The following is a 15,581-nucleotide window of genomic DNA, read 5'->3' on the forward strand; positions in this document are numbered from 1 at the left end:
GGCGGCAGAGACACACAGTGCACGCTGTGCCCCGGACCCCCTGGAAGTGAGAGTGGTTACCAGTTGCCAGATGTCATAGAAGCCAAGAACTGAGCAGATTTGCACGTACGGCAGGGAGGTGTCTAAAGGAAGGGTGTTGTATGCAGAAGACACGGAAAGCACTGAAGGCTGAAGGCAGAAATATGATTCGCGGACCCGGGGAACTTCCAACACGAGGGTGGGTGCAGCCCGTGAGCGCGAGGGGGTGGCCGGAGTCAACACGGGCCAAGTAGCAGCATCGACAATGCCCCAGCATCATACTCCCGGTGCCTCATGCCTTCGTTCCAGAAGTTCCATTCTCTCAGCTTCTCTCTGGCACATATTCCCGAGAGAGAGGCCAGCTAAATGCCCATGAGCCTGAGTTCTGAGGGCAGTGTGTTACCTCGCAGGCTCTGCTGCCAAGCTTCCTGGGCCGGAGTCCTGGCATTGCCTCCCTGTGCCTCAGCTTCCCTTTTATGCAATGGGGATAACAGGTGATCAGAGGACTGGGTGAGTTAAAACATGTCAAGTGCTTAGAACAGAGTCTGGCATGAGGCAAGGGCTCGAGTTATTTCAATGCTAAGAGCTTTCCTTGAATCGAGCACGCCTGCTCCCCTTCCCTGCCTAGAAAAACCTAGCCTTTCCGGGGATTCCCTCCATGTGCCTTGGGGGTTTTTTGTTTGTTTGTTTGTTTGTTCGTTTTTTAAGATTCTCCCTTGTGATATTGCTGATGTGCATTTCATTTTGATTCCAACACCAGATATATGGGACCCCTTACAATAGGAATTCTTTTTTTTTTTTAAGATTTTATTTATTTATTTGACAGAGAGAGACAGCCAGCCAGCGAGAGAGGGAACACAAGCAGGGGGAGTGGGAGAGGAAGAAGCAGGCTCTTAGCGGAGGAGCCCGATGTGGGGCTCGATCCCAGAACGCTGGGATCACTCCCTGAGCCGAAGGCAGACGCTTAACGACTGTGCCACCCAGGCACCCCTACAATAGGAATTTTTAGGGTGTACGGCAGAGACATCCAGCAGATACCCAGTCCAGCCCGCTCTCTTTCCTAGCTGCTGTCCAGCAGCAAAGTGCAAAGGATTGCTCCATCATAGGATTAGCGGCATTAGCTGCTAGAAGAAGGAGGGAGATAGTAGAAAATACAGATTGGAGCAAACCAATACAAGTCTAAGCCAGAGGACTCCTGTGTAGTAATGAGGCCCTTAAAGCAGATTTCCAGGGTAGGTAGGTCTTGCTTTGAATCAGGTATTTGTTTCTGGAAAGTGACATGTACATGGGACTATAGTCAAGTGAATGTATTTTCCCTTTAATTTACATTAAAATTTTATAGATAATGCATTTTATCTTAATTTGACTATATTCCCATTACGTTTGCTTTAAAAAGAGTCAAACATAGGCAAAATTGAGGAAAATTTGCTTTTGGAGCTCTCCTTTCTCCCCTGTGGACCTTGTCTCTCTTTTCCTAGTTCCTCTGTTACAGCTTTCTCCTTATTTCAAAAAAAACATACTGATGATCTCAGAAAAGCCATCTGATAAATTAGTTTTAAACAAAGTGTTAATGCTTTATTTAGTCCTGAAAAATATCTGCATTTTAAAAATAGACTGTAAACAAGAACAAAGATTAATCTAAATGAATGAATCTCTAATGGTGAAATTTAAGGCAGGGGGATCTTCTTGGTAACCCCCATAGATGGTGTTATACACAGAAAGTTGGCTTCATTGCCTGCCTTCTTTTGGAAAGTCTATATGGTTTCATTTGGGGGACACTCATTACCATGGATGGACCCCTCCCCTTTGTTTCCAAATCCCAAATGCTGTTACATAGCAACCATCACCGTTGTGGCCTTTCATGGAAACTTACTTCTTGTGACTGTTCTTCTGACCTCCTGCTTTCCGGAATGTCACCTTCTCATTAACAGTGCAGTGACATGTCAGCTAATGAGGACAAAGATAAGAAGAGGCTTCCAGTGTTCCAATAATCACGCCCGAGAGACCCACTCTTGCCCCCCGCCCTTTCCTCACTCTGCTCTATAGTGATTTTATGGTAGGAATTTTAGATCAGGGTGGAGAAAAGTCATGTGTTTAAGGGGAGTGGCACAGTCGCCTCCGTCACTGGGATGAAACATGAGGGTTCCTGCTTTAAAGAACTCTGCAGTGAGCACTTTGAAGAGCATTCACCTCTACCTTAGCCATTCTTCATATTTAAGTTTTATGCATGTCATCTTCCTAAACCAAAGATACCCATGTATTTTTTTTTAAGATTTTATTTATTTATTTGACAGAGAGAGACAGCCAGCGAGAGAGGAAACACAAGCAGGGGGTGTGGGAGAGGAAGGAGCAGGCTCATAGCGGAGAAGCCTGATGTGGGGCTCGATCCCAGAATGCAGGGATCACGCCTTGAGCCGAAGACAGACGCTTAACTGCTGTGCCACCCAGGCGCCCCTCCAAAGATACCCATGTATTAAACATACCCCAATGTTTAAAAATACCCAAAACTGAAATAGCTAAGTAGTTGTCCTTGAGAAAATGCCCGTTAAACATCTGTGGGTGTTGTCCTCTGAGATGGTCTGCAGGTGCCTTTGATAACAGCTGTGAAGCTGACGAGGTCCGCCCCTGTTGCAGGGTGTACACGCGGCCTCCCTTCCTCGTGCTGACCGTCATGAACGCCGTCTGCATGCTCCTGCAGAAGAAACCTAACTGGGCTTCGGCAAAGCTGCTTCTTTCAGAGACTGGTTTCCTGAAAAAACTGGTTAACCTTGACAAGGACAGCATCCCCGAGAAGGTAAAAAGCCGGCCCCTGATGAATGCGTAACCGATGCCTTCTGTGCTCATAGTTCAGAGGAGTCCAGGAGAAGTGTTAAAATTGGCATTTGTGCATTAGAACGGAAAATCCGTGACGCACGTTAAAAGATGAGAGAGCAGGCTCCACAGCCAGACGTAACAGGTTTGCTGGGAGTGCCGAGGAGAAGCGGTGCGTCGCCCAAATCAGGGAAGGCCATGTCTCAGAATCTCTTGAATGAGAGAAGAGACCGACGGAGGGAGGAGGTCTCCCTGGACGCATTGCATTACACTAAGAAACCGCAAGGAGTGGGTAAGAGTGTCTGAGATTTCTTAAAATTCGGATATAATTGGTATATAACATATTGATTTCAGGTGTACGATATTATGCCTCAGTATTTGTACATACTGTGAAGCGATCACCACAGTAAGCCTCGTTATCATCTGTCCCCACGTAGTTACACATATTTTTTCTTATGATGATAACTTTTAAGATCTACTCCATAACAACCTTCAAATACACAATACAATATTTTTAACTATAGTCATCATGCTGTATGTTCCATCCCCGGGGCTTTTTATCTTGTAACTGGAAGTTTACTCCTTTTGACCCCCTTCACCATCTCTAACAGCCCCCCAGCTCTGACAACCACCAATCTGTTCTCTGTGTCTGAGTTCAGTTTTTTGTTTAAATTCCACAGATAAGTGATATCATCTTTCTCTGTCGGACTTATTTCACTTAGCGTCATGGCCGCAAGGCCCATCCATGTTGTCACAACTGGAAGGATTTCCTTCCTTTTTATAGCTGAATAATATTGCAGTGTGTGTGTGTGTGTGTGTGTGTGTGTGTGTGTGTATGTGTGTTCTTTATCCACACATCCATCAGTGGACACTTAATTTGCTCCCTTGGCTTAGCTGTTGTAAATAATACTTCAGTGAGCATAGGAATACATATATCTTTTCAAGTTAGTGTTTTTGTTTCTTTTGGATAAATACCCAGAAGTAGAATTGCTGGATGAATGGTAGTTCCATTTTTAATTTAATTGAGGAGCCTCCATACTTTCTTTCCATGATGGCTGCTCCAATTTATAATCCCACCAGCAGTGCACGAGGAGGGGTCATTTTTCTCTGCATCCTCGCCAACACCTCTTGTCTCTTGTCTTTTTGGTATTAGCCGTCCTGACAGCTGCGAGGTGGCATCTCACTGTGGTTGGATTTGCACGTCCCTGACGATGATCTGGTACAAATTACATCCGTTGTAATGGGTTTTTTGTTTCTGGCTTTATTTATTTGAGCCCTCTCTCTTTTTTTCTTGGTAAATTAGCTTCAGGTTTTTCAATTTTGTTGTCTTTTTAAAAAACCAACTCTTAGATTCATTGATCTTTTTTTTGCGTTTTAGTCTCTATTTCCTTGACTTCTGCTCTCATTTTTGTTGCTTCTTCCTTCTACTAACTTTGGACTTCATGCGTTCTTCTTTGCTAGTCTGCTGGGTATGTTAAATTAGAAGACTAACCCTCAGGACAGAGCTATAAGATAAGCACATACGCCTCTTTCACAGAACAACTAGGAACGTGGCGGGGCAAGTCTGCACAGGCCCTTTCAGGACCATTTCTCAGTTCACTGTGGCCTTGGGGGTCTCGTGGAGGGAAGCCCTGTTGGCTTTTGAAACCAGATGTTTTGGGGGTCTTCTCTCAGGTGCATGTCTAAAAAGTTGAGGTGCCAGGTGTGGGCGTTCAAACCCTTTACTTTTCAGAGAGAAGCTTGGGGTTGTGAGCTCCCTCCCGATTGTGGGTCACCATGCCAGGAGTGGGGTGTACGGCCAAATTATGTCTCGGCTTCTGCTACCCGTTTCAAGGGTGTTTCTTCTCATTGCCCAGTGTGTGGGAGTCACTCAGGCAGCTTCTGGGTTTCTACGGAGGCAGTCGATCTGTTATGTAGTTGTAGTTTGGAGAAGCTGAGTTCAGATTTCTCCTACATCACCATCTTGAACTGGATCCCGAAGATTTATTTTTATTTGTGTAACAAATAGTCACAGAACAACATGTGCCAGACATGCTTCTGAGCACTTCAAAAATATGAATTCATGCTGGAGGAGATGGGGGACAGACAGGAGCAGAGAAAAACTTGAAGAAAATAAGGTAGCCTGACACCTGGGGAAGGGCTTTGCTGGAGCAGATTTAACTCAGCAGAACATGGATTTGCTGTCGGACTTCGAGGAGGCTGAAAGCAGGGCCGAAGTCCTGAGTGCGCCTTAGAGTTCAGGGCCCCGGTAGAGTGTGAGGCCCTGCTGGACAGGTGAGTCTTGTAGGAAGAGGAGGGGTATGTGTGGCAGGGCAGGCGGGAGGTTGTGAGGGCCTGGACCCAGGCACAATAGGTAGCAGTAAAAGGGCCGGACGCCACCGACGTGGCCAAAGCCAAGTAATGCCTGTGGCGTCAGGAGCTGCACGAGGCGAGGAACAGAATCTCCCCCAGAGCCCCAAAGGGACTGCTGTCCCACCTATACCTTGACTGCAGATTTCTCGTCTCTGGGACTGTCAGAGAATAGATTGCTGTTGTGTCCGGTCACTCGGTTTGTGGTAATTTGTCACAGTGATCCCAGGAAGCAAATAGAGATTTGGGTCCCAGGCAGTGGTTGCTGTGGTAACATACCCAGAAATGTGAAAGTGGCTTCGGAAGTGGACGATGTGTAGAGGCTAGAGGAAGGGCCAAACCGGGGTATTGGCAGGAGTGGGGCTGAGAGCTCCGTGCAGGCGCAGCCAGGTAGATTGGTAGATGCATACGTGGCCCTGTCCTTGATTCATTCAGTAACCTTCCGAGGACATCATGGGACATGAGGATAGCTTACAAGACCAACTCATCCCTTGGTGTTACAAAGTTGATGTTGTAATGGGGAAGCCAGACATCAAACAGCTAATACCGTAATCAGTTAGTTACTTACAGTGACAATCTGTGCTATTAGGATACAGGGTAGAAGGTGAACAAGGTGACTTTTTAGCAGAATGTTAATGTTGACATCCGTATTATTCCTGAATTAACGTAACAACCACTCACTCACTGAAGCGTTCTTAGCAAAAACGATTCCCTGTGGTTTTGTTTAAATAGATCTTTCAAGCTAAAATAATAGCTCATCAAAAGAAATTATTAAAAGCCTAACAGTTTTTTAAGCAATAATGGAAACACCAATAATGAATTGATAATGGACCACCTGCCATCTAAATTAGTCAGCAGAATGGTTCTGTCCTACCAGGCAAGAGAGGAAATGCAGGCTTGGGAAGGAAGAGAAAAAGAGTCTCAGTGTGAGAAAGATGTTATTTTGATTTTGGCTCCCACAGTAGGTGAGAAATCGTATGTAGCCAACGGGAAACAAGGCTGTACGTGTGGACGAGGCGGATGTTTGCGCCTGTGGCACAAGTAAGCTAGGGTGTCCTCAGGGAGCCCCCGCACGCCCAGGCCTCCACCACTGACAGCACAGCCCTTGTAACTAGCGACGGTGCCCTGCCGATCTGCCCCTTGGGGACAGAAGGTGGGGGACGGTGTCCATCCGCTCACACCTCGGGTGCACAAGAGGGAGACTGCAGACCACCTTGCACACCAAGTCCACAAAGTCAACCTGCTTTCTCTTTGTTTTACAATGGAGTCCCTTCTGTGCAAGGGCGGCACAGCCACCGGGCCAGCAGCGGCAGTAACAAGGTGTCTGACGGAGGCTTCCCTCCCACGACCAGAGACGCTGTGCTGCCGGCTGTGTCCGTGTGTCTGCGACTGAAGAGTAGCTGAGGATTTCTCATGTGAAATACAGTTTTACGTTACCGTGGACTGGGGAACATTTCGGGTCACTCACATTTCGTTTTCTTGTAATACACGAATTGTGTTATCTCTAGGTTTTCATGAAGCTGAAAAAAATTTTAATCTTACCTGATTTCAACCCAAACAAGATCGCTCTCGTTTCTGTTGCCTGTTGCTCTATGTGCCAGTGGGTCATAGCTTTGAATAACTACCACGAAGTACAGAAGGTACGCTCTGTCCTCCCGAGTGTCCGTGACAGCCCGGAAATCACACAGCACAGCCCCAGGGACAGTGTTCACTTCACAAGGAGCATGTGAACTGCTGTGGAAAGAATAGCGCTAGGGAAAGCCACTTTAATCAAAGATATTATGTTAACAGATGTCAATTTTTTTATTTTATTATTTATTTTATTTTTTTATTATATGTATTTATAAGATAAAGTTATTTTATGGATAAATATTTATATTTTTTATTTTTATTTTCTACGATTTTATTTATGGCAACTATGGTCTTGTTTTATTTTAACAGTGAACTTGACATTTTTTAACTGTTAAATGTTGTGACGTTCTTTTTTTAGGCAGTGGGCCCTAAGCAAGTCCGAGTAGCTGAAGCTCAAAATGTCCTCAAAATTGCACAACAGAGGTTGGCCGAGAAGCAAAGAGGTTTGCAGCTGGTAAGACATTTGTGTGCTTGTTAAACTTGCAACAGCTTTGTGAACTAGTCAGAAACACCAAGAAAAGGTCATTACCTCAGTAGAGTTTTATCAGTTTAGGATAAAATGAGGATAAAAGGAAAGTAGTGATGAGATTAATTGTGATTAAATAATACAGGGACTCTATGTAAAGGTGCCTTTCACATAATAAAATACTCAATAATGCTAATTATTACTTGTCAGTGATACATTAATTTACCATTTCACCAGATTTCTCCCAGGAGAGCTTTGTGACTTCTGTCTACCAAAGATGTACCCAGGATCAATCTGTGATCTTAAAAAACTATCCTTAATCTGTTTATATCAAATTACTATGTTGTTTTGTGAAGACATGGTTATTTCTTAAACTTCTTGGTGTTCAGTTAGAACAGGGATATCATTATGAGAGCGAGGACTGAGGTCGCCAGCCCACTCACAGGCATTCTGAGAGGGGGCAATGTAGCACTCTTCCAAGATGGCCACCCAGCAGGGAAATGCACCCCTTTGGCGTCTTCTGTTTGCCCGTATACAGTCTTTCTCCCAAACCGCCCCCCATTCTGATGTAGTTGCCCACGTTCTAAAATCTGGGGATTTCATTTAAAATTTGAATTTCTGTCTCCACTTGAAAATTCAGATCAGCCATGGGCTGGCACTCTCACTGGCTATAATAAGCCCCCTTCTCGCTTCAAACATTCATGTCACCTGCCTGCCCCCTAGGCGTTTCTTGCAAACTCAGCTATAGAAAAGGTATTGGATGTTTTTGAAGAAAATTAACAAATTTTTACTGAAAGTATTTTATGTTGACATGTCATTGTATTGCTGATCCTTTGTTGCTGCTTACGATGTATGTATACAGTCATATTTAGAGATGTGTTGCTAATAGCTAACGTTTATGGAGCACAGACTGTGTTCCAAGTACCGCACAGAGGCTTTATACAGACTTTTGCAGTCAATCCTCAAGTCAGCTTTCAGAAGATGTTTCCAAGAGAGAAAACTAAAGTCAAAGATTTGGTAAATTTGTCCAAATCTTGAAACTCTAAGTGGTGCCCATGCTCTAACCCAGGGCTGTCTAACTCGAAAGCACTCAATCTTCTCCACTAAAAATGCTCCTGTACACGGGTGATATGCAAACCATCCAGCAGCCAGTGTGGCTCAGACACCAGCTAGTCACAGAGCAGCGTGGGGTCCTGGAGGTCACCCACGAGGACGGAATAGTGGGGAGAGGCCCAGGGTCTCTGGGCAGTGGCAAGGCTGGGTGCTCTCCAGGGCGTGGCGCAGGACCACTTACCAGCCGCTACAGAAATAGTGCAGTACTTTAACAACTGGCGTGCCTCCATCAGCCTGTTCCTTTCCCACACTCAAGTTCATGAATGGAATAGACCCAGGAAAGGAAACAGTTTGCTTCATAATTTAAAGAAAAAAATTACACATTATACAACTTGATAAACAGGGAGTTCCAGAAGAAATACAGTTGACCTTTGAACAACATGGGCTGGAACAGCAAAGTCCTCTTCTACCTGGATTGTTTTCACTAAATACAGCACAGCATTGTAAATGTATTTTCTCTTCCTTATGGTTTTCTTAATGACATTTTCTTGTTTCTACCTTTATTTTAAGAATATAGCGTATAATACGTGTAACATACATATTTACATATGTATGTAACATATTTATGTGTTGTGTTGTCAGAAAGGCTTCTACTCAACAGCAGGCTATTAGTAAATAAGCTTTGGGGAGTCAAAAGTTATACGTGGATTTTCAGCTGCTCAGGGGGTTGGCACCCCTAACCCCTGTGTTGTTCAAGGCTCGCCTGTAATTTTTAATTTAATGGAAATGTCCATTTGTTGTTTTTCAATAATTATTAGAAATTCTGTGTAAATAAATTTAAAAACCTGAATGATGTGCCTGGTTTTCAGGAAATTCTTAGTCACTAAAAGTCAACTAAAAATAAACTTGAGGGCGCCTGGGTGGCTCAGCGGTGAAGTATCTGCCTTCTCTCAGGTCATGATCCCGGCGACCTGGGATCGAGTCCCACATCAGCCTCCCTGCTCAGCGGGGAGCCTTCTTCTCCCTCTCCCGCTTCTCCTGCTCGTTCTTTCTCTCTCTGTGAAATTAATAAATAAAATCTTTTTTTTTAAATTTAAAAAAATAAAAAATAAATAAACTTGAAAGCCTAAACAAGCAAAAATCAGAGCTTTCAAAGGTCTGATATAGAACAACCAGACAGCAAATAAGGAAAGAGAGGAATGAAGAGCACAATGAACCAGCAAGACCTACAGACACTACAGAACACTCCACCCAACAGCAGAAAGCACAGAACAGGTCTTCATGGAGTCCTAAAGGCAGATATCCTTTGAAGTATCTTCTGCAACCACATGGAATAAAGTATGAAAACAAGAACAGAGGAAAACTGGAAAATTCACAAATACGTGAGGATTACACGGTAAACTCCAAAGCAATCAATGGGCCAAAGAAGAAATCATAAGGTAAGTTAAAAAATACTTAGAGACAAATGAAAACAGAATACAACGTATCAAAACTTATGGCATGTGGCAAAAGCAGTGCCCAGAGGGACATTCATAGCTACAAATTGCTACATTAAAAAGAAGAAAGATCTGGGGGGCGCCTGGGTAGCACAGCGGTTAAGCGTCTGCCTTCGGCTCAGGGCGTGATCCCGGCGTTACGGGATCGAGCCCCATGTCAGGCTCCTCCTCTATGAGCCTGCTTCTCCCTCTCCCACTCCCCCTGCTTGTGTTCCCTCTCTCACTGGCTGTCTCTATCTCTGTCAAATAAATAAATAAAAAATCTTTAAAAAAAAAAAAAAAAGAAGAAGAAAGATCTGAAATCAATAACCTCACTTTATACTTGAAGGAACTAGAAAAAGAACAACTAAACCCAAAATGTAGCTGATGGAAAGAAATAATAAATATTAGATCAGAGGTAAAGAAAATAATGAAAAAACAAGAGAAAATCAGTGAAACCAAAAGTTGGTTCTTTGAAAAGATCATCGAGATTAACAAACCATTAACTTAGATCCCTAAAGATTCCACCAAAACCTGGTAGAATAAACAAAGCCGGTAAAGTGGCAAAATGCAAAATCAATATACAAAAATCAGTTGTGTTTCTATACACCAAGAAACTATCCAAAAAAGAAATTAAGAAAATAATCACATTGACAATTGCATCAAAAAGAATAAAATGCCTAGGAATAAATGTAACCAAGGAGGCAAAAGACCTGTACTCTGAAAGAGGAAGAAGATACAAATAAATGGAAAGATCGTCCATGCTCATGGTTAGGAAGAATGAATATACTACCCTAAGCTAGCTACAGATTAAATGCAATCCCTATCAAAATTCCAAGACATTTTTCACAGAAATAGAACAAACAATCCCAAAATTTGTATGGGGCCACAAAATTTGTTATCTTTTATTTTTTTGATGATACCCATTTTAACAGGTGTGAGGTGATACCTCTTTGTGGTTTTGTGTTAACTTGCATTTCTCTGATGATCAGTAATACTGAGTATGTTTTCATATATGTTGGCCATCTGTGTGTCTTCTTTGGAAAAATGTTTAGTTCCTCTGCTCATTTTTTTTTTTTTGAGAGAGAGAGAGAGAGAGAGGAAACACACACAAATGGTGGGGAGGGGGGCAGGCAGAGGGAAAGGGAGAGAGAGAATCCCAACCAGGCTCCTTGCCAAGCACAGAACCTGATATGGGGCTCCATCCCACAACCCTGAGATCATGACCTGAGCTGAAATCAAGAGTCGGACACTTTCTGAGTGAGCCACCCAGGTGCTCCATTGTCTGCTCATTTTTTAATCAGATGGTTTGGGGTTTTGTTACTGAGTTGTACAAGCTCTTTCTGTATTTTAGATATTAGCCTCTTATCCAACTGTTTTGCAAAACTGTTCTCCCCTTTTGTAGTTTACTCTTTCATTTTTTTCCCTTTCATTTTGTTCATTGTTTATTTTGCTCTGCAGAAATTTTGAAGTTTGATGTAGTCCCAGTTGGTGATTTTTGCTTTTGTTGTTTATGCTTTTGGTGTTATATCCAAAAAAATTATCACCAAGACCAATGTCAAGCAGTTTCGTCCCTACATTTTCTAGTAGGAGTTTTATGCTATCAGTTTTGTGGTGTTCTGATTTATTTTGAGTTAATCTGTGTGAGTGGTTCCTCTAATTGCTCTGCATGTTTTCGCAGCACCATTCGTTGGAGAGACTCTCCTTTCCCCTTGGGTTGTTTTTGGCTCCCTTATTGAATGTTAGTTAACCATATATGCCAGGGTTTGATCCTGGGCTCTCTATTCTGTTCCAGTAGTCTGTGTGTCTGTTTTATGCCGGTACTGCACTGTTTTTATTGTATAGAAATGCTACTGATTTCTGGATATTGATCATACATCCTGTAACTTTACTAACATTGCTGATTAGTTTTAACAGTTTTTTGGTTGAGTCTTTGGGATTTTCTATACACAAAAGCATGTCATCTGCAAATAGTGATACTTTCCCTTGTTCCTTTCTGATGTGGGTGCTGTTTATTTCTTTGTCTCGCCTGTTTGCTCTAATCAGACCTCCAGTACTATAGTGAGCAAGAATGCTGAGGGTGGGCATCCTGACCCTGTTCCTGATCTTAGAGGAAAGGCTCTCAGTTTTTCACCATGGAGTATAATGTTAGCTATGGGTTTGTATTAACTGCCCTTAATTATCTTAAGGTTTGTTCCTTCTATACCCAATCTGTTGATGGTTTTTATCATGATAGGATCATATATTCTGTCAGATGCTTTTTCTGCATTTATTGCAATGATCATGTGACTTTTATCATTCTCTTAATATGATGTAATGCATTTATAGATTTGCATATGTTGAACCATCCTTGCATCCCAGGGATAAATCCCACATGGTCATGCTGTACAACTCTTAATGTGTTCTTAACCAACTGAACCACCCAGGCGCCCCCCTTTTAATGTGTTCTTGAGTTCAGTTTGCTAGTATTTTGTTGAGAATTTTTGCATCTATATTCATCAAGGATATTAGTCTGTAGTTTTATTTTTTAGGTCAGTTATTTTATTTTTCTGTGGTTTGGGATAAATAATTCTGTTTCTTTATTTTTCTTGATTCTCTGTGTTCGTCTCTGTGCATTTGATAAAACAGCCACCTCTGCCTGTCCTGACAGAATGGTCTTGTGCAGGGGACAAACGTCCTCAGTGCAGCCTGAGCTCCTGCTTGTCTCCCACACCGTGGCAGTGCCCCGGCAGCCTTGTGTGTTCTTAGGGGCTCCCAGAATTCAGAATGAGGGTCCCAAAGGCGGGGCATCTCAGTCAGCACCTAGATCAGGCTCTTTGGAAGCCTATGTAAATAGTTCTCTTCAGGGACAGATGGGGAGATGGGTGTTTCCGTCTGAGCCCTTGGTGCTGAGCCAGTTAAGAACTGTTTCTGTGTGTGCTGTAGTTCTGTGGGACTCACGAGCGCAAGCTTTACTGGCCACCAGAGCCAAGTGCCGGAGTGGTGTAGCCTCTGGGCCACCGCCACCAATGCTGGGGCACCTACCAGCCTCCTGGGTCCCTGGGGAGGATCAAGGTGAACCCCTAAATGTCTGGTAAACTAGAAGCCTGACCCTCAGGCCGCAGCCTCTTCCAAATAGGCCTCTTTAAAGTGAAGACTGGGAGACACACATTTCTGTCTGCCTCCTCTATGCCGAGCCCTGGGGTCATAGGCGGTTAGGAAGTATTTGCTCTAGTCTGGTGGGTCTTGTGGATGCAGGCCCTCTTGGCTTTCAGTCTTAGAAGCTGAGACACTAGGTGTTGGGTTCAGAACCTTTTGTCCTCAGAGGGAAGCTGGAGCTGCGAGTGCTCATGTTTGTGTCGCTGTGCCAGGGGCGGGGGTCGTGGTGACAGTGGGTCTCGGCCTCTCCTGCTTGGATTGAGTGCTCTTCATTGGCCCAGTATGCCCGAGTTGCTCAGCTAGCTTCTGGATTTCTTCCATGGGGAATTGCTCCATGCGTAGCTGTAGGTTTGGTGCGTCCACAGGAGCAAATGAGTTCAGGTGCCTCCTCTGTCGCCATCTTGGACTGGAACTCTCTGTTACGTACTCTTTGATGCTTGGTATGTTCGATTTTGGTATTTACTCAGTTCTCCTGATGTTCATAATTTTTTTTGTGTGTGTTTTGTATTTCCATTCATTTACCCAACAAATTCTTATTTCTAATATTGTCCATTTGTTTTTTACTATTATCAAGTGGTAGGGCAGAAAAAAACAAACTTGAAATTTCAGTCAGAACCTTACTTGTTAATAGACTACCTTCCCTTCCAGCTTGCAACTGTGGTCTTCATGAGAAGTTTCTAATACTTTAATTCACTGAACTCAAACAAGTGTATTTGAAATGTATATAAAACATGAACGGATATAGTTAGTATTTTAGAAGTGAGTGTAGTAGTTAACTCCATTGTTTTAGCTGTTCGTTGAGATTTTCTTCTCACTCAGTTATGTACTGTCTCCTATTTTAAAAATAGGTCTTTTGTTCACCTGGGCCCTAATATAAAAAATATTTCCAAAAAAATCTAGGGAACTTTAAGGGAAATAAGTAATGCCAGAGGGGCGCCTGGGTGGCTCAGTCGTTAAGCACCTGCCTTCAGCGCAGGGCCTGATCCCAGGGTCCTGAGATCGAGCCCCACATCGGGCTCCCTGCTCCGCTGGGAGCCTGCTTCTTCCTCTCCCACTCCCCCTGCTTGTGTTCCCTCTCTCACTGGCTGTCTCTCTCTCTCTGTCAAATAAATAAATAAAATCTTTAAAGAAAGAGAGAGAGAGAGGGGGAGGGAGGGAGGACGGACATATACATGAGCATTCCTTAAAAATGTTACCTTCGGGATCATAGTGCCTGTCATGTAATAGACTTTTCATGGGTTTATGTGAAAAGATGTTCAGCATCACTCATCACCAGGAAAATGCAAATCAAAACCACAGTAACACCTCACACCTGTCAGAATGGCCAAAATCAAAAACACAAGAAACACCAGGTGTTGGAGAGGATGCAGAGAAAGGGGACCCTCATGCACCTTTGGTGGGAATGCAGACTGGCACAGTCACTCTGGAAAACAGTATGGAGGGACCTTAAATGCACCCCTGTGTTTATTGCAGCATTATTTGCAATAGCCCAAGATACGGAAGTGGCCCAAGTGTCCATCAACAGAGGGATGGATAAAGAAGATGTGGGATATATACAATGGAATATTACTCAGCCATCAAAAATAATGAGATCTTGCCATCTGCAATGACACGGATGGAACTAGAGTGTATTATGCTAAGTGAAATCAGTCAGTCAGAGAAAGACCAACGCCATATGGTCTCACTCATGTGGAATTTAAGAAACAAAATAAATGAACAAAGAAAAATCCAAAAAAACCAGACTCTTACTCTAGAGAACACACTGATGGTCCCCAGAGGGAGGATGGGGGTTAAGGAATGCACTTGTGAGGAGCACTGAGCAATGTATAGAATTGTTGAATCGCTATATTGTACATCTGAAACCAATATAACATTGTATGTTAACTCTACTGGAACGAAAAGAAATCAAATGACAGTACAAAGCAAAAAAAAAAAAAAAAGAGAGAGAGAAAAGGAATTTCATCTGTTTAATTGAATCAGTAAATCCCACACTTGAATATTTATATAGTTCACTAGGTCATAAGTAGCAAGAACATTTTCTCGGAATAACCAAATCAGAGGGAATGAACAAGCAAACAAAAACAGCATTTTACATTAGAGCGAAAACAACTGAGTAATGATTATGAGTGAACCAGGAATAAGTAAATCTTTAGAGTAATCATGCCAAAAGTAGCTAATGTGTATATATATTTTTTAATTAGGTATTTTCCCCAGGATAACATCTGTAGACTAGGAGGAGAAATTATAAATTAGAAACTGCACTCAATAAGCACAATTTTGTGTATATGATTTCATGAACATACTCTGTTCAAGTCTCCATGCTAAACATGGTCTTCAGAGATTTTGAGAAGACATGAACATCTTTCAAAAATATAAATATAAAATATAAATAGCAATATAAGGATAATATAAAGATAATAAGGCCATAACTCAAGAGATAATATGAGACAGTTTATAATTACTTCTCAAACAGCGGTTAAAAACAGTACATCGGTGTGGATTTGACAGGACTGAGGCTTACATTTAAGGAGTTGGAGGAAATGCGGAAGAGAGCAGTCTGGCTACAGGGTGATATTACTGGAAAGGAGATGACACTGGCGTGGGAGGTTGGGGCCAGGTCGGGGAGGCTTTTATTGATG

The 15,581-nt window shown here is 43.0% G+C and overlaps 1 protein-coding gene across 1 annotated transcript in view; it reads left to right on the plus strand.

Annotated features, from left to right (window-relative positions):
• The window catches only part of DNAH14 (dynein axonemal heavy chain 14), a 363,900-nt gene that overhangs the window by 274,343 nt on the left and 73,976 nt on the right, over positions 1 to 15,581 (plus strand). The window contains exons 63-65 of the mRNA XM_034667630.1: positions 2,653 to 2,812; positions 6,687 to 6,818; positions 7,169 to 7,264. Of these exons, the coding sequence (XP_034523521.1) occupies positions 2,653 to 2,812; positions 6,687 to 6,818; positions 7,169 to 7,264 (388 nt within the window). The remainder of the gene's footprint in view (positions 1 to 2,652; positions 2,813 to 6,686; positions 6,819 to 7,168; positions 7,265 to 15,581) is intronic.

The sequence above is a fragment of the Ailuropoda melanoleuca genome, chromosome 8 (assembly GCF_002007445.2).
Source record: "Ailuropoda melanoleuca isolate Jingjing chromosome 8, ASM200744v2, whole genome shotgun sequence".
Taxonomy (NCBI): Eukaryota; Metazoa; Chordata; class Mammalia; order Carnivora; family Ursidae; genus Ailuropoda; species Ailuropoda melanoleuca.